This window comes from Cygnus atratus, chromosome 1, assembly GCF_013377495.2.
Source record: "Cygnus atratus isolate AKBS03 ecotype Queensland, Australia chromosome 1, CAtr_DNAZoo_HiC_assembly, whole genome shotgun sequence".
NCBI classification, from domain to species: Eukaryota; Metazoa; Chordata; class Aves; order Anseriformes; family Anatidae; genus Cygnus; species Cygnus atratus.
This window is the reverse complement of record NC_066362.1, coordinates 194,861,904-194,881,658: the sequence shown is the minus strand read 5'-3', so window position 1 is coordinate 194,881,658 and position 19,755 is coordinate 194,861,904. Positions and strand designations below refer to the sequence as shown.

General features: G+C 36.1%; 1 protein-coding gene across 1 annotated transcript in view; it reads right to left on the bottom strand.

Annotated features, from left to right (window-relative positions):
* Positions 1 to 229: 229 nt before the first annotated feature.
* Positions 230 to 19,755, bottom strand: part of PGR (progesterone receptor) — a 39,147-nt gene continuing 19,621 nt past the window's right edge. The window contains 5 exon segments of the mRNA XM_035542486.1: positions 230 to 385; positions 2,673 to 2,830; positions 7,838 to 7,968; positions 11,087 to 11,231; positions 12,557 to 12,859. Coding sequence (XP_035398379.1) covers positions 230 to 385; positions 2,673 to 2,830; positions 7,838 to 7,968; positions 11,087 to 11,231; positions 12,557 to 12,859 — 893 coding nt within the window.

Below are 19,755 nucleotides of genomic sequence, written 5' to 3'. Positions count from 1 at the left end.
CTACCCAAGTTTACAAAACATTTCTTATGACGGTTGTGATTTGTGCAGTTATGGAATCAGGAACTCACAATATGTACATCAAGCTTAAATGGCTTGTGTATGGTACAAGTATAAAGCAGTAGGCATGGTATGACAAATACACCGAAGTCCTGACATTGCAAAATCTTGATCAAAATAAACAAACAAAAAATGACCCAGAAATCATCTCTATGATAAGAGAAAAGACGTTTCACTTTTTGTGAAAGAGAAGAGGTTTCACCATCCCTGCTAGAATCTTGGGTAGCTGGGCAGCAATCACCTCTGACATCATCTCGGGGAATTCAACACTCAGTGCACGGGACTGGAGAAATGTGTTCAGACAGAAGAGATGGAGCTGTTTCACTAGCTGGATGTAATAAAACACAAACATGATAAACAAGGCTAACAGTAATGCAGCCAGATAAACATGCTGTCAATCACTTAGCTCATACATCTATCTGCTGACATCATTATATACCATCCTCTGTCAATCCTTGAATCAGTAATGAAGATAATTTGTCATTCCCTATTAAAATATCATCCCAAGGTAAAAATCATAAATATAGCTAAATGGCATGTCCTATAAAAAGAGTGACTCACTGGCTTTAGAAGGTGGAATCATCCTCACTCATGACATGCAGCATGATCAATGGTAGGTACTAAAAAGCATTCAATCTTTCATTTTATCCTCACTTTCAACATATGTCTCAACACCTTGCTTACTATATGCTATTCAAACATTGCTCTGAAGACAGCATTTACCACTTCCTTGTGAGGTTCTCCATGGCTCTGACTATGGTCATACCTAAGTGTGCTAACATTAGACTTAATAGGCCCCTGTCCCTTGAAAGCAACTGTTAAATATATGTACTTTTTCACCCCTTCTATCTTCTCTGGGAAGTTCCAATTTCATAGCAGTTTTTCTTTAAGACCTGTGACATTTATGTTGTCAAATATCCTACTATTTCTGTTATCCTAGGCTTTAACAACAAGCAGCCTCTCCAGTGAGATGGCCTATCTTGTATCTCCCGTCTCTTTGTCTTTTTTGGAAGAGGGACTTGCACTAAGATAATCTACGGAGCAAACACTACCCCAACCAACTAACTGCTGGATATTTTGCATGTCTCACTTACTTGCTTCCATTGAGGATACTTTACTTTGCTTAAGTATTTGAAATTAAGAGATTGACTCTACAGCCTAGTACTCAAAGAGTTTTTCTCTAGATGCTGAAATTCAAAACTGAGAATTCTTACTCAGAGTAAGGTAGCCCTTTTATCCCAAACAAGACAGATCCATTTGTTAGATGACAGATTCCCTGAGCACCTGGCTAGCATAAGTACCATACTGTCCAGGAGTTGTTTTTGAAAGTAAAAGCTGGCTGACTAAACTCCAGGGAAGAGTTTAGCAAAGACAGTCCCAAATGACAACTGGAGTCTGAATAAAGGTAAAACTTAAAGTTAGGCTTCATATCCTCCCTTCAGAATATTCTATTGTCTAATTTGACATGTAAGGATGCTTTTCCTAGTTGTCTCATTCACCTTGATCTGGTATCTGAGAAAATATACTAGTTTAAGAGTGAATGTGATTTCTATGGACAGTAAAAGTTCATGGACAAGTTTGAGAAGTGGATCAAAAGATTCTAGACTACCTGGTTAACCACATTGTTATCAATATTGTTACCTCTCTTGACTTCTCTAAATGGGATCTTCACTTTTGTTTCCCCCCATCAGAAGGAGGAATTAGTGACAATGGAAGCTTTTGGATGAAAAAATGAATTTATTTACAAAAAAGTAAAATAAAACACATATTTGCTAAGTGCAGAAGAATACAAACAAGCAAAGACCTCATCCTTCCCTAAACTCCTTGTGAGTTCCTCACAGCCAGCGCTGAACTCAAAAGCACTTTTCCTAAAGTATTTTAGCGCCACTCACACAGTCCTTGCTGAGATTGTGGGAGTATGGCCATGTACCTCTGTTTCTTGCCTCTCTTGCAGAGATACACAAAACATTAAAAAACAATATTCAAATGGGTAAAGGTTTATAGAGAGTGTCATTCCCCAGTTTTAATGGATTTTGAGCCCATAAGATACATGCTGGATTCTCAAGGATGTGGAAAGGATTCAGATGCATCTTTTAAAACACTTGTGAATCTCTATGATACCACTTAGAGCTCTCCAAGATAAGTCAATTCCAGCATATAGATAGATAATAAAATACAACATAAAATACACATGTAAAAGTAGTTGAATTAAGGTTGCAAAATCAATCTTAGCTGTCTTTCACTAATTCTTATTAGTCTGACTTTGAAATTTGAATTGCCTATTCTTTGCATTTTGTAAATATTTTCATGAAAACTTACACACAAACAGACCCCTATCAATGATCTTAAGTATACTAGTTACAGAAATAATGTAGCAAAGTGGTAGCATTCAAAAGCCTTTTTCTCAAACACTTGAACCTTGTATATAATACAATATACATACAACACATATTGATTATTAAATATATAATTAACTGTTCACACATTAAAGGAAAACTATACTTACAACATTTTCAGTTTGGAATTCTTAACTAGCTACTTTCCATAAAATTACTTTTAAGAAATTCTAGTTCCTTCTGACCTAAAAAGCAAAACAAATTACTAAGTAAACTTACATCATGCATGGAATCCATCAGTTTTGTAAGTTGATAGAAACGTTGGGAGTTGGCCACAACGCCTTTCTGGCGCAAACCAATTGCCTTCACCAGTTCTCTAATGTAACTCGTTCTCATCTCATCAAATTGGCTTTGACTTCTTAGACCTTCCAAAGGAACTAGAAAGAAAGCAACACTTGTGTTGCAATTTATTCTGAAGGCAACGAGAGAGATTTAAAGTACAGGAACAGTTTATGGTGCATTTCACACTGTGCAGTGTAATTTGTTATTATATGCCAGATACTTCTTCCTGTTATTCAGCTACTCCAGAAACAGTAATACAATTAGTCAAAATGATGTATCAGCAACAATTACTCAATTGTGCCAACCTCTGACATCTAGAAGTAGTCTTAAACTTCAGCTATACCTATGTGCTGAAAAGAAGATGGCTAAAAGAACCACTCCTGCTCTTGAGGAAATATATCAAGGGCTGGCTCATCTCATAGTGCTGATAGTCAGCCCTCTTTACAGCATATTTATCTTAGATCTATCTGGAGTACCTCAAAATGGAGTCAAGAAATGAACTAACAACTCTAAAGTAATGTAGACAGTAAAGCATCCAAGGCTCAGATTTCCTGTTTGGGCCTCTTTCACTTAACCAAATAGATGTACACTCAGAGTCTTAAATGTGAATATTTTTTAAGAGAAATTAGCAGACAGGAGCAACTCTTCTCTTAATGGTCTGTTGTTAGGATCAAAATGAAGACATGGAGAGAACACCAAGAAATTAAGCCATTAGTGTCTCTTAGTGGTAAGACCAATTACAATCATCGATTGTAAGCTTTGGCAGCACTGTAAAGAAACAGGCATAAGTTCTATAGACACTATTTTCTTGACGTGGTAGAGTGTAGTTTTTAAGTCATAATTTTTGAAGGCAACTATGAAATGAAAACTTGAAAAATGAAACTTGAAAAAATATTCCCATCCGGCAATCAAATCTAAATCCTTGCTTCACTAAAGTAATCACATGTTAAGATATGCTCTGGCTTCAAATACATGCTTTTTTGAAAGAACTGTTAAATTCCTTCCCCATTCATTTTTAGTTTTCAAATAACTTTTCACACTGTAATGTCACATTTAACATTTCATATTCTGACAGCAAGTATATAGGGAAGGACATTTCAGAATATAGGCATCTCCATCTGAGCTGGTTACCACACCTCCCTGTATTTTTAGTGGGGAAAGTCAGGTCAGTACAGGGCATAAGATACACTCACTGTTTTAGAATTAGCTTTAGAAAGACATGAATTTTGCTGTAGAGATGCTTATTTCTCTCCATGGACTCTAAAAGAATCTCATGGGCACTAGCTCACATAATTAAATAAATCACATGGTAGGCATCTAGTATACCTTCAATCTGGTCATGGTGAGTATCAGGCCATGACTTGATTTCATTTGAATCTCTTAAAAATAAATAAATTGAAATTTGTTTCATAATGACATTGAACTATTTAACACTGTAACATCTAACTTTCAGGTGATTTGTTGAATTCTGAAATTAAAGAAAATAACTGCGCATGCTGACTCTGTTACATTGCACAGTGCTGTTAGATATCTAAGAGTGAAATTCTAAAAACAGAAGCTACCCAAAAAGGAGATGGCTGCACAAGGGTTGGACTTATGCCCATTAACTGAAAGGGAATTAGGTAGTAAGGCCTGCACTGAGAGTAGCACAGCTCTCCCTTCAGAAGCCATAAACTGTTCTGAAATAAGTTGCCTAAGTCGTGTCTTGTTCCTCAGGAGAAGTAAGGGGGAAAGAGAGACATTTCAGACAAACATTAAAAATAAGAGTTGCTCTCACATCGAGCCCAGGGAGAGCTGACAAAGCAAAGCTCAAATCTCTACTCTACTCTGATTTAAGCAGAGGCCTCCTATCTTGTGGGAGAGTGCCCAAGAGAGGAAACGGTGCACTTTGCCACAAATGGCTTTTGTCAGCATCTCCTCAGACAACTGAATGTCTGGGGGAAGGAGGGAGACAAACACATATACACAGAATTGCAAGTTTACTATGAAGACAATTGTCTAAGCCCCAAGTTGGGCTATGGAAATAACATTTTACGTCCAAACTAAATCTGAATTTAAATAAAAACAGACAATAGAAATTTTGATTGCTTCCACAAAAACTAAACTCATAACAACATTATCGAATAATAGTCTGGCTTTTAGGGATGTCATGTGTCATGTTAGATTTCTTTTGGCAGCTGATGAAGATGAAATGCTGGACTAGGTATTGAGGGTCTGAATAGAAGGGAAAAGTTCTGTTTTATGGAGAATACAACATGCTTAGAACTAATACTAAGTAGGGAGCAGTTATGTCATGGAAAAAGATCGCCTTAATTTTTAAAGCCTGGATGGTTCTGGGGATGTCTAACAGCAGAACTACAGAAAGGCATTCTGAAGAAATTTAGGAACCTCCTAGACTAGATGCACAATTTCAGTTTAAGTACAGGTAGCTCAAATGCTTCTTTCCCCTGAATATACGTCAAGAACACCAATGTTTTTATTCAGTGGCAATAACCCAGCCAAAATCTTATGCAACAAGGTAATTCCTCTAAATCAAAAAATCTGAAAAACATTGGAGTTAAAACTGCCCTTGCTATAAGATTATTTCTCTCTTTTCTCGCATAGCTCTACTTTCATAAATCCTGTTCTTTCTGAACTATTCAGAGTACTATTTCTTAGACACCTTTTTAGAATTCTGGGGCATTGTAACAGCACAGCATATAAAATGTGTAAATATGTAAAGCATATACTAAATAAGGAATTGTAAAACTAAAACAATTACAGAAAATTAAAAAGTTGGTCCACTTTTTGCAGTGACTACTACTTTCAAGACAGCTTTAAAGCTGTCACAAGTTCAGTGAAAAGGAAAAAAAAAAAGTCTAAGCCACAGCAAACTCAAAGAAAAAAAGTAAAGTTGAAAATAATGTTAAAACTTAAGTTGGGGTTTCCATTCAGAATTAGAAATGTATTGAGATTGACATTTAGTTATGTTTAATACAAATTACTGTTTCTTTAAAATGATATAAAAAGTAAAACTAGTTCATCTAGTAATAAATTAAATAGAAGACAGAATGAGAGACTAGAAGTTCAGACTTGATTTACTGTTAGTATATGAAGGTTTGAAATGGCCATACTTTCACATTTGAAGAGGATTAAGGTGAATAGCATGACTGAAATAAAAACACTCTTAAAAAAACACTTTAAAGCAACAATCAGGTTATATGTTTTTTTGAACACAGTTTTGTGGAGAGTATTGTATTTATACAGTACCAAACGTTTACTAAATGTCTCAGCAACAACGGTTAGGTGTGTTCCTTTTCCCAAAGATCTGACAAATTGTTTTTTCCTATAAGACAATAAGTGTAGGAGAGAACAAAAAGCAAAACTCATCAGCACAGGTAAAAATACTTTCATATTTTTTAAATTAATTTCTTGCATATATATAAACACATGACCTTAAAAATGAGGTTCTGAGGGGAATGGAGTTGATAAAGAATAGTAGGTGGATGAATACTGTTAAACTGATGCGCTCTTAATTGAGAGGGAGTTGACCACAGCAGTATTTTTTAAAATTTCATTTGAACTTTGTCGTATGGAAGTGGAGAGCTGGAATGTCATAAATGTACCTACGTTTCACTGAAATTTAAGACTTCCCTCTAAAATTCACATAGACAAGAGAGTTCTATAAGTGATGGAAAGGTGGAAAATACTTAACAGAAATACATTCAAAACCTTGATGCAATTCCATGAAAGCAACTGGAGTTATCAGAGATGAAATAATCCCAGAGAGATTTTTGTCCACATTATTTTTATTGCTTTAGCAGAGTGTATGCTATTTTGTTACTACTTTAGTAATTTTTATATTCATATGAGCTAACTCTAATCTTTACTCTTTGTGCTCTGCTGACGGCAGGCTTTTTTAAGCATGAACTTAACGCAAATAACAGCCAAGTAAAGTTTAAAAGTGAACACATTTTAGTTCCTTATCTTTTGCTGAGCTTTTGTATAGCAAAAAAGCAGGTTATGAAGGACTCACACATCTCTTCTCCCACTCAGTAAGTATGTAGAGAACTAAACTTCAACGTTTGGTTCCCCTTCTAGTTCTAGGAGGTGCTTAGTGCTCAGTTACTAATAGCAGTTGCACAATTTAAAAACTTTCTTCCTGGGGACTGTTTAGGGCATCAGCAGATGTACTGATGCTTGTATTTTAGAAAAGGCTTCAGAAGACAATTTTATCAACTACCACATTTTCCAATTAAAGTTTAATGTAAGCTGTATATGGTATTCTTACAAAGATGTGTATGACTGAAGTGATCATAGAATCATTAAGGTTGGAAAAGACCTTCAAGATCATCTGGTCCAACCATCCCCCTACTACAAATGTCACCCAGTAAACCATGTCCCTAAGCGCCAGGTCCTAACTTTTCTTGATCAGACTTTGTTCTCAAGCAAACAAATTAAAAAAATCTATTTGTTTATAGCTGTGCTAAACCTCTATAAGTAAAAAAAAAAAAAAAAAAAAAAAGGTGGTAGCATTTTTTGCCATGTCCACTTGTCCACTTTCCTAATTCTTTTGAGTAAGCACACTTTAACTTCTTGGCCAGAATAAAGCCCTCAGTCAACAAACCTGAAAAATAATTAAAAATATATATTTTTACATTTCTAACATATAGGGGTGTAGGGCTTTAACTTCTTGGCCAGAGTAAAGCCATCAGTCAACAAACCTGAAAAATAATTAAATATATATATTTTTACATTTCTAACATATAGGGGTGTAGGGCTTATAGGGGTAGTTTTATCTGTGTAGAGTCATTTAAAGTGAACAGCTTTCTGGCAGAAAGTCACTTGCTTTGAAAATATATAATACAGTATACCAATATTTGAAAAGGAATCTAATATTTCCCCAGTGCCTTTATACAGTATAAAACCAATGATGAAACACAGATTATTTGTTCCTTGTAAACATTACAAGCATACTTTTAAGTTTTGGAATACTAACATTTTCCTCCTAAAGAAGTTTTCCATTTGTTTAGCCAGATATCTTAGCAATTGTCAAGTTAAACAATGTTGTTCAAAACTAAGATTTTACTAGTGATATGTTACCAAGAAATAAAAGAACTTACTTGTATTGAGAAGTAACAGAGCTTTCATACATAGGAACTCTTCTTGGCTAACTTGAAGTCTGACAAATTCCTGTGGGAGTTGCCACATGGATAGACACAGTGAATAGAACGATGATTCTTTCATCCTCTGTCTTACACCCAGAAAAGGAAAAACAAAACAAAACAAAACAAAAACAAAAACAAAAACATGAAAATAAAGAAAAGAAGCAGCTCAGCTACTAGTTGTTTGAAGTGTCTTGTTAGCAGCTTAATTATCACATTATTAAAATTAAGAGAAATGTAAACAATTTTCTATTTTTTTTGTACCTTTACTAGTTTTTTAATCATAAGGAATATGCTGCCATTTTGCAGGTTTAAACTCCTGCAGTGGTAAATAGTCCATTTCACATGAAAATATATAAAATTGTTTAGTCTTTTGCAGCAGTTCAATCTTACTTTTCTCTTTGAGATTTTGGTGCACTGATTATATTTTATTGCATATATTTATTGCGAAGGCATTTTATAGCTGAAATGACTGCAACAATAGAATTTTGAAATTTGTAAACTAAACTGAATTCATTGTATATTCACCTGAAAATCCAATAAAATGTGCTAATTTTACAAAGCTGCATCATGATCCAAATAAATTAGGTACAACAATGACATGATTAAATTTTGCCCCACTCTAAGAGACCAAAGGGAGTCTTATCGCTGGTTACAATGCGAATTATAAACCTAAGAAGTTCAGACAAGCATTCCAACCTGACTGGATATGGTAGTCTCAACAATAGAAATAGAAATAGAAAAAGAAATAGAAATAGAAATAGAAATAGAAATAGAAATAGAAATAGAAATAGAAGGTATTTTCCATGAATAAAAGGCTTTTCTCAAAGCAATGAGTTGTTTTTTGTTGGTGGTGGTTTTTTTTTTCTTATGTAATTTAAAGTGTAATTGCTACATTGTATTTTTTTTTCCAGCTTTGTTCCATGTCTGAAATCATGCACCAAGTCTCCAATGACTTAAATATGAAATTTTGATCTGTTAGTTCTCACAGGATCGGTTATTTCCATATCCAGTTTAAATCTCCCTTTCTATTCCTATCTGATATTCTTCTCTACTCATAAGCAGTATTTTAGATGAGTGATAGCAGATTTAGATGAGTGATAGCAGATTTCGAGGTACACTAAATGCTGTTCATAGCCATATTTTCAGGCACTGCAAAATATAAGTAACAGCCTTGTAGTGTTTTAATGTTAAGTCATGAAATCATTGTCAACCTAGTACTCCTGGCCTTCTTGGTCTGAAATTGATGCTACTGAGCAAGTCGTTCTCACAGAGAACAACTCTGGATAAATTCACTAAATGACAGATTGGCTGCGAAACAGTCTTTGTAATGTGGTTTTGTGGTCATTTTCAAATAACTTAAGTGTGTGTTGCCACTATAGAGGGAATTTTTGTTCTCTCTTCCCACTTCTAGGTGTGCACTCCTGCTCTCCTGGCATTACTGCCTGCCTGACCACGTGGTGACTCAGATCGGGGATGAGCTCAATTGGCAAATTAATTTTTTTTTCTATGGCATTTCTGGAACATATAATTTCTTTATCTGTTTTACAATGCAGCCAGATAGCATTTGAAACAGCTTAAGTGAATTCATGGGCATGCATGACCAGGGCAAGGAGGCAGACAGTATTGACATTTCTGGTGGTGTTGAGTGGTTACTTCTGTTTAAAGTGGTCATAGAAGTACAGCCTTAGATACCACTGTAGACAAGGAAGAGGCTTACATTTTACTGACTTAAATCTAAGTGTTTTTTTTTTTTTCCCAATAAACAGTGGTAGCTCTGATTTAGTGTACCAGTTACTCTTCCTGTCCAGCTCTTTGTTTATAACTTTTCTAACATGACACTGATGAGATATTCTACAACCAAGAGAAGTGTATGTCGGTGAAGTGATGTTCACCTCTTTCTCTAGGTAAATGGTATTCAGCTGCAAACGAGAAGCTGTCTATGAGGAATTATAACCAGGGTTCATAAATCTCAACCCTCTTCTAGAAGAAAGAACTTAATGTTTTCTTCATAAGGTGGCAGCAGTGGTACACACACTGGGTAATGCCCCAGAACGTGCCATTAGTTCCTAAAGCCATCTCATATTGGATTTCTGAGTATATGATATATATCAGAGTAGGCTAGGACAGAATACAGTCCAAAGTTCTCTCAGTCTCATCCCTTCAAAGTGTTTCAATTTGTACAGCACAATTAATATACATGGGAGATGAAAGAATTCATTACTCTATAATCTCACAGTGATATACAATCATCTGAAGGAGAAAAGATCGGGAACTGTACAGCCTGCTCCACTGAACAGTCTGTATAAATAACACCACTCACAAAAATCTGGATGTCTATCAATTTCAAATTTGGGTGCCTAGATCTTCTGAAAGTCCACCTCTTAATCTTTAAACAGATATGACTTATGAGAAAATTTGATTAACTTTTACTTCACTTCACATTAGATTTTTAGGATCTTAAATAAAAATAAGAAAAATATATTAGGGAAAAAACACATAGGAAGACAACATTGTTTAACTTTTCCTGGAAAATTCCCATGTATAATAACCAAAGTATCTAAAATTACAGCTTTGATAATAATAAGATGCAGAGCTGAAAAGCTGAAAAAGATTGAAATGAAGATTATCTGAATTCATCAGCATAGTTAAGGAAAATCCAAATCAAAATCCCACTCCAAAATCAAAACAAAAGAACAGTCTCTTATATTTTATCTTTGATCTCCCTTTTTCTTGATAGATTATTACAATTTTATACCAAGAAATGTGCTTCTGAAATTCAGTTTTAATAGAAAGTGTCAACACTACTTTAGGCTATATACAAACTTTTTGCAAAAACCACCCAAACAACAATGACCAAAGGAAATCCCACTTAGTTCCATTTATTGAACATGAACTCGTCTTATTCAAATGAATTCACGTAAATCTTCTGACAGTATCACTCTTTAAAAAAAAAAAAATCTCTTATATAATTACAGTATTATTTGAACTCCTTTTTTTTTTTTTGGCCACATCAATAAAATATTTGGGATTCCCAAACAATCCTTCCCAGTTACTGAATTTTGATGTGATCAGAGGACTTCCCTCTGCTGCTAATTTTGAAACAGAACAAATAATGAATGAAATCTTGGCCTCAATGAACTCACATTCTCATTAACACAAAGAAATCAAAACGTCATTCATTGTGCAACAGCAGAGTCTACTTACTCATTTAGAATCAGATCTGGTGCAAAATATAACATCTGACCACTGACATGTTTGTATGATCTCCATCCCATTGCAAAAACCATTAGACTCATCCAGGAATACTGGATGAGAGTTATCTGATCATCAATATGTAAATTCCGAAATCCTGGAAATTAAATTAAAAGATAAAATACTTCATAATTTTCATTTAGACAACAGCTGAGTAGGTGTTCTGAAGATTACAGCTCTGGACATAAGCTATAAAACCAGGAACAGTTAGAAAGACAAGTGCTTTTGAGGAAGTAGCTGTCAGAAATTTGTATAATCACAGGCCACCTCATTTTGATAGTTAACCTATTGTATTTTTATTCAGTGCCAGTATTTTGAAATGATCAAAACAAAACTAACTTTAGAAGTCAGAGGTGACTATTTTAGGAAGGAGGAATGCATCTCCATTTTATTTGGTAAAAATAAGACAGTTTATAACATGATCACTGTAATCAACTCTTATTTAATACAGCTTAGACTTAAGTGTTCTTAACAAAAGATACAGTTGTAATACAATAAACATCCACCTATTAATATATTTCTTGCATTTAAATCCGGAGAAGAATCTTCAGTTGTACATTTGGCAACAATAACCTTTGCTCTTTGATAACTTTAAGGATTGCTGTAAGTTATCAGAGACAATCTAACAGCTACCTGCCACCAAAAGCAGTGGTCCTGTTCTTCATTACCTGGTCCTGTTAACCTCGTTCAAACCAGCCCTGACATTCATGCTATGCCTCAGTGAACTGTTTCAGCTCATAAAGCCGTCAGAAAATCAGATGGTAAAACAAAAAAAGAAAAGGTTGTTTTCTTCTCACTTAATGAGATGAATCAGTTCAACTAAGAGGTCTGACAAGCCCAAGCTGCAATGGGGAGGAGCAGCAAGTGGTATCACACTTTCCTGCAGCAGTGAGGTGTCAATTAAGCTCACGTGAAACCATATTTCCATGCTTTCAGCTTAATACATTGTTTTATACATTCCAGGACCAGGCCCCTATTGTAATCTTTGTTTCTTCATAAAGTCGGTTGCTTCTTAATACTATTCTTCTCTGTTTCTTTTATAATGCATTTTAACAAGAATAAGAATAAAGAATATGTAGAACTAAATTAAGAAAAAAAAAAACACCAGAAGAATGAATAGCAGAGGAGGAGGGGTTAGGATGGAAAAGCTGCTATAATGGCGAAGAATGGGAACACTCCGGGCTTTTTTTTTTTTTTTTTTTTTGTGGAATAAGTCTAAATATGCTTTCCTTTATGAAGGCCCTCCTATTAAAATGCATTTGATTAGTGCATGCATTATCTGATGAAGTGGAAACTTAATCCTTTAACAGTTTCTGAAGAATTACATACCATGCAGACAATAAACAAGCAATGTTCTCTTTTGACTGCTCGTCCCATGACACGTTTGTTTAACTAGAATTCACAACATATAAGTGTTATTACCTGGTAGTAATTTTGACCACTTGACTACACAAAGAAGTTGCCTCTCACAAAGATGATTGAGACTGGTCAGCAAGGAACTTGGTGTTTCAGGTTTTGTATTGTCATAACCAGCATAGACAACTTCTGGCTCAATGCCTCGTAAAACACTTATCATTGGGGGAACAAACTGTATTTCTTGATTTGGAGAAAAGGACAGCCTTTGGGTTAGAGATTGGCTTTCATCTTGAAGGGTTGCTGGCTGCTGGAGAGCGACATCTAATGTTCTCACAACCTTAACTTTGTTAAACTTTTTAAATTTTCGACCTGAAAAAAAAAATTGTTAATCTGTTAAAAAGAATTAACCAGAAACATCACTATTTTCCAGTAGTGCTAGATTACACTTTCCATCTACACTAGGAAACTAAAATTTTTTTCTGTTTACTATTTGTTGAGTATTTATATAATTAAGAAATAATCATGGAAAATTCCTAAGAGTTTCTTCCTCCATATCCTCCTCCCTGCTCTATGAGATGAATATCACCCACCCATTAAAATTATTGCATGAATTCTAGGTTACAGTAACCTCAGAAAGTTTTTTCTGGTTCAGTTCCCACTGTTCCATCACAGGCTGACAGCTGAGCCAGCTGGCTCTACAATTCAGTTGCTATTCAGTGTTAATTAAGGATACTGTTTATTTTTTTTCCTAATATTCAAGAAGAAAAATGCACGTAAGTAATTATTAGATATTGAAATTCCTTTCCTTCAGTTCCATAAAAGCATTTCAGTGTCATGGCTAAATTCTATCTCGATAATCTTTAATGTAATAATTTCCTCTTTTTAACAGGAATGAAAATAGAATTTGAAGGATGACTGAAAATCAACAGATACTGTAAAAACATGTTAACACTTAGAAAACCCTTCACTTTCTAGAGTGCAATTCTCATTTCAATACTGCAGTGGTTTGAATAACACTAACAACAACAACAAAAAAAGGCAAAACAAAACAAAAAACACCACCTTGAACTGCTTTCCCAAAATAAACTCAAAGACTACATCTGGTATGTCTGTGTAAACACACATAGCTCTAGGTAGCAACTCTTCAAATTTCTGTCATGGCAACGTGCTCACGGTGCACCATATGGACACAGAAGATCAAACCTGCACAGGCTCAAAGGCAACAATGCTCAGAAAGATATTACATGTTTCAAGAAAAAGTCACATCCATGTAGAAATCCCTGCATGGAACACATTCCCTTTAAATAGACCCTCAAAGGTGAAATCTGTTGTTAGATCATTAAATTCCTCAGTTCTGCCAAGTGTGTTTTCCTCAGTGAAAAAAACATCATAACAAATACAAAATGCAATAAAGTTGCTGATACCTATGATCTGATTCAGATGACAGTGAAACAATTAAAGAGATTCAGGGTGACAGCAAGCAAATGGTAAGTTATTCTCCCAAGAAAAATAAGAAGCTTATATGTTTCAACTTTAAAGAAAACAATAAGGAAGGAGGATGTTCTGCTCCAAGAAAACTGAGAAATCACCTTGATTTTTTTACTTGTTGAGGTTGCATACTTTAACAACAGTAGAAAAAGAGATGCACCAAATTCACTGGCTGAAAATAAAATCCTTGACTATCAAATTGCTGAACCTCTGAGAAACTGCCTTTTAAAATGGCAAAATGCAAGAAACACTCTAAAATTTACTTTTGGAGGTGAAAGGTAGTAGAAGTGTAACAGTGTGTATGTAGTTGGTTGAATTAAAATTCCATTTATAATATGCAAATCAAATTATCTTCTAAAAAATAGTACTTTTATTTATAAGTGAAAGATTATACAAGGGAAATAGCGCATCCTAAAGAAATGAAACAGAGAGATATGAACCCGTGCAACCCATGCACAAGAGAGTGCATGGACTCTCTCTCATCTCACTCTAGGACAGTGGAGTAAGGAAGCACACCTCAACTTCAGCACGTGATCTGAATCCTTTCTCAGCTGGTCACAGAAGGAATGTAGTAACACTAGCATAGTCAGACTTATCAATTACTTCCCTCCTTGGAAAGTTTCTGTCTCCTAAACTACATACTAAAACAGAAGGCTTCAATAAAAGTAGCTTTACTTAGGAACATGTCTCTTCCATTTTCTTCAGATGCTCCTATATCATAGAAGATGATAAATTTTATTAAAATCCAGTGTCTCCATTTTGGAGTATCGAAGATGAACAATTAGAGAATTACACTGACCTTATCAAAACATTAATTAGTGCATTAATAGTATAACATCAAGCTAGATTAATACATCAACCAGGGGAATATTCCTTTTATTTCTACATATTTTATATAGACCAAAGTCCATTACTTTAATTAACTACTCTTGATGCCTGCTGGTATAGCTGAAGACAGAATGAATCCTCTTGTTTTTGAACCAGACAGCAACCCAAAAAAAAGCGTTTAGTGTTTTCCTATCACAAATATGCATACTTAATCATTTAAAAAAAAAAAAGACAAAAACTTCAATTTAAATTAAAAGAGTATTTAAAATCCAAAGAGAGTATACTAAACAAAATTTCAAGAAACATGATATTAATAGCATAAGTAAGAAGGATAAGCTCTTCAGGAACAGTCATTATCCAATGAAGTCAAAGGTCATAGTCCCACTGACTTGACCGTGAATTTAATTAGCTTTGTATCAAGTGCCCCAACAATCTTATGTTCATTTTATCACTTGAAGTAAGGATATAAATATTCCTGATCAGTGACTCCTTCCTAAAGAACCAAACGCCAACTTATACCTTATACCTTATATATCTATATCTGAAGCAAACCAAACCAAATCAAACCAACCAATCAACCAGACAAAAAAAAAAAAAAAAAAAAGGCAGTATGATAATATCTCAAGAGACCTAGGACCAATTTCTACCATAACAAAGCTATATATAGAAGTAAAAATGCTGGGAATTTCCCACTAAGTATTGTTTAGGCATGAAGGAAAACAGAGAAGGAACAATGCATTTGATAGTTCATAAATAATGATTTCAGGTATTTTCTGAAATAATGGTTTCAGATACTTTTACAGTTCAGAGAACAAAGAAAGAAAGAAACCAAACAGAGTACTTATCACATGGAAATGTTAGTAGTTAATAAGTACCCATGTTTCCAAGTGATTGAATGTATTGGAATTAATGTTGCACTGACTTGAAGAATTACTTATGTGTTTATTTCTAATTATGTTGCTTAACAGCCACCAGTAAAGCAACCTCACTTGTTACCTATCTACTGGAGAGGTGACTACTGATATCTCACAGCAAACTTTCCGTCTACCACAAGGAGACCATGTCAAATTAATGCAAACTCTTAAGGACATAAGGGAAGCAACAAATATTTGACTACAGCCTAGTTTTTTCAACTGCAGCTTACAAAAACATTCATATAATTTCCTGATTTAAGATGAACAAATGCCTCTCATAAGTCTTATAATGTAAAAAGAATACTAATCCACTCTGGCAACTATTCATCTTAGTATAAAACCAATCTGCACATTTAGACAGAATACCTTTTCTTTGTAGCATTTTTATTAATTTGTTTTAAGTAGGATAGCCAGCCACTGAAGCAGCTTCCTACTACTCACAGTTCCCTTAACCTTGATTTACTACAAATAGAAAGTGATATTGTATTTGTATACCACATGTACCTACAAGACATAAATAACAAAATTAAAATCTATTTTATCTCATTAACAAATATATTATGATTTTCTCCATAATACATAATTCTGTATTTTAGTATTCTTTTAACTAGGTATACAGAATCAAATAGCGAATCAGACATGATTGATAGTGGAAATTTTATTTTAAAATGGCTCAATTTCTAGTAAAAGGCTAACATCTCACTATCTTTTCCCATACCCTCTAATCAGGTGGAAAACGTCAACAATTTATTATTCTTGACAGAACATTACGGCTCCAACTTTAAGGTCACTGTGCTCTTACGTTTTGTGTAGGAGAACAAGCTGTGTACACCTTAGGAGGGTGTATACAAAATAGAGGAACAAAGCAGAAAAGCAGAAGTAATACATCTTGATTTTAATAAGCCTTTTGATACTACCTCATAAAATATTACCTGGAAAATTAATTAAGATTTGTCTACATCTAATCATTGCAATGTGGACTGAAAGCTGACTGAAACAATGTGATAATTTAGCAGTACAGCAGAACAAGGAATCAGTGATAGTCAGCCTGGGAAAATCACAGATCCACTGATAGGAAATAAAATTGTGTGTGTGTTTATTCAAGGACCTGACACAACTTTCTACTACCCTATTAGGTAGAAGATTAGAAAGTGGATTGATTAACTTGTTCAGTTATGAAACATAGAACTTAAAGACAATCAATATTCCCACAGAGAATCTCATAGTTAACGTTCTGTAAAATCTCAGTCTTTCTCACCTTGATTAAGCTATGTTGAAGGTCTTTGTTTTTTAACTGAAGGCTAGCATTAGGAAACTAACTAGGAGTAAAAGAGAAGAAGTTCATCTATGAAAGTTCCATCTGAAGGATAGAAATCACAAAATGCACAAAAATCTTAAAGACTGTAAGCAGAGGAAAACATTTGAAGCACTGAACAATTCTGAAAAATAGCTCAGGATATGTCTAAGTATGCAATTTGTTCCATGAATTGGGAATTTGATATGGACATTTACCTTTTGAGGATAATTATCTAAGCACAGTAGTGCCCCATATATGAGTCATACTGTGTTGATCAGCACTGCAAGATGTATGTAGGTAATATTTCTCATTTGATGCAATTAAGGAAGTGTAAAAAATGGCAAAATAGAAAAAGTAAGAAATATGACAGTAAAAGTAGAAAGAGCATTATGGTTAAACTGTTTATATTGAAGTTTTTTGGTTTGAATTTTAAATCCTCATTCATAAATAATACAAGCTTAATCCAGGTTTTTGTTGTTATTGTTTTTGCCTAGATTTATCTTTTCTTTCCTTTTCACCATTAGTTATTCCACTTTGATGTTTGTAGAAGAATTAGGTTCCTAATCACCCTAGAACTACTGATGCTACTAAGAGCACATGAAATACTACACTCGACCTGATGCAACTGACTAAAAAAATATGTTTCAGATGCTACAGTCCTGGCTCCATCTGATATTCCATTTATTCCATTGCATCACTGCTGTCTTCTTCCTGTTTGCTGCCACACCACTTCTTACCATAAGGTGGAGCAGGTAAAAATATCGTGGCAGAGATCTACCAAGATCACATGCCCCTCCAAGAACTAGATGAACTGAACCAGAATAGTCTCCTCTGAAATGGAAGACGGCTTCAGTTGGGTATGTTTAGAAAAGGACTAAAGACCAACACAAACTACCTAGCACTAAATACAAAGAAATGACACCTTCCTAATACTAGCTAGGGAAAAAAAAATAAAAAAAATAGTGATCTAAAGAGAACGAGAAAGTTTATACTCTCTTCATATATGATGGTAAAGAACTAAGACTCAGAGCACCTTCATTTTCAGGTTTTCGTTTCAAGTATGAAGACATTGTATACTCGTATGAAGACACAGGAATAAAGACATACCGGTTAGTATTGCTAGCAAAAGCGTTCAACCTTTTTCCACTTTAGCTACCTACTCTCAGAGCAAAATGCGTATGTTTGATGCATCCCAGGAGGTTCAGACTGGATATTAGGAAAAGGTTCTCTAATGAGAGGGTGGTCGAGTACTGGAACATATTCCACAGGGAAGTAGTCAAGGCACCAAGGCTGCCAGAGTTCAAGAAGCATTTGGACAACACTCTCAGACACTTGGTCTGATATTTGGGGGGTCCTGTGTGGAGCTAGGAGTTAGACTCGATGGTCCTTGTGGGTCCCTTCAAACGTGAAATAGTCTATGATTCCTAATCCAGCTGTGAAACACTTCTCTCTGAGAAAGATTCTACGTCCATGTGTATTGGGTTTGCATGGCAAGGGTTGAATACTGGGGGGGAAGGGGGCTTCAGGGTGGCAGAGGCCAGGAGCAGCCCCATGTCGAGCCACGAGCAATGCTGGTTGGGCCTCTGGGAGAGCAGATTGAAGAAAGGGAAAATCTGCTGTGCTACAGCAGCTGGGAGAGAGGGGTGAGAACTGAGAGAGAAGCAGCCCTGCAGCCCCCAAGGTAAGTGCAGCAGGAGGGCAGGAGGTGCTCCAGGCACGCAGCACGAGTTCCCCTGCGGCCCGTGGAGAGGCCCCTGGTGGAGCAGGCTGTCCCCCTGCAGCCCATGGGTCCCACATGGAGCAGATCTCCACGCTGCAGCCCGTGGAGGAGCCCCCGGTGGAGCAGGTGGATGTGGCCTGGAGGAGGCTGCGGCCCATGGAGAGCCCCCGCAGGAGCAGGCCCCGGGCCGGAGCTGCAGCCCGTGGAGAGGAGCCCACGCAGGAGCAGGGGGTCCATGGGGGACCCGTGCTGGGGAGCGGTTCTAGAATCATACCATAGAATGGCTTGGGTTAGAAGAGACCTTAAAGATCATCTACTTCCAACCCCACTGCCAGGTATCCCTAGAAAGGATGCCACCCACTAGACCAGGTTGCCCAGGGTCCCACCCAACCTGGTCTTGAACATCTCCAAGGATGGGGCATCCACAGCTTCTCTGGGCAACATGTTCCAGTGCCTCACCACCCTCTGAGTGAAGAATTTCCTCCTAACGTATAATCTGAACCTACCCTCTTTTAGTTTAGAATGGTTACCCCTTGTCCTACTACTATCCACCCATGTAAAAAGTTGCTCTCCATCTTTTTTATAAGCCCCCTTTAAGTATTAAAAAGCTGTAATGAGGTCATCCCAGAGCCTTCTCTTCTGCAGGCTGAACATCCCCAGTTCTCTCAGCCTTTCTTCGTAAGAGAGGTGCTCCAGCTCTCTCATCATCTTCATGGACCTCCTCTGGACCCACTCTAACAGATCCACAACTTTCTTGTGCTGGGAGCCCCAGACCTGGATACAGGACTTCAAATGAGGCCTCACCAGGGCAGAGCAGAGGGTGAAAATCCCCTCCCTCCACCAGCTGCCCACTCCTTCATTGATGCAGCCCAGGATGCAGTTGGCTTTCTGGGCTGCAAGCACCCACTGCTGGCTCATGTGGAGCTTTTCGTCCACCAGAACCCCAAGTCCTTCTTTGCAAGGCTGGTCTCAATGAGTTCTTCTCCCAGTCTGTACTCATGTCCAGGTGCAGCACCTT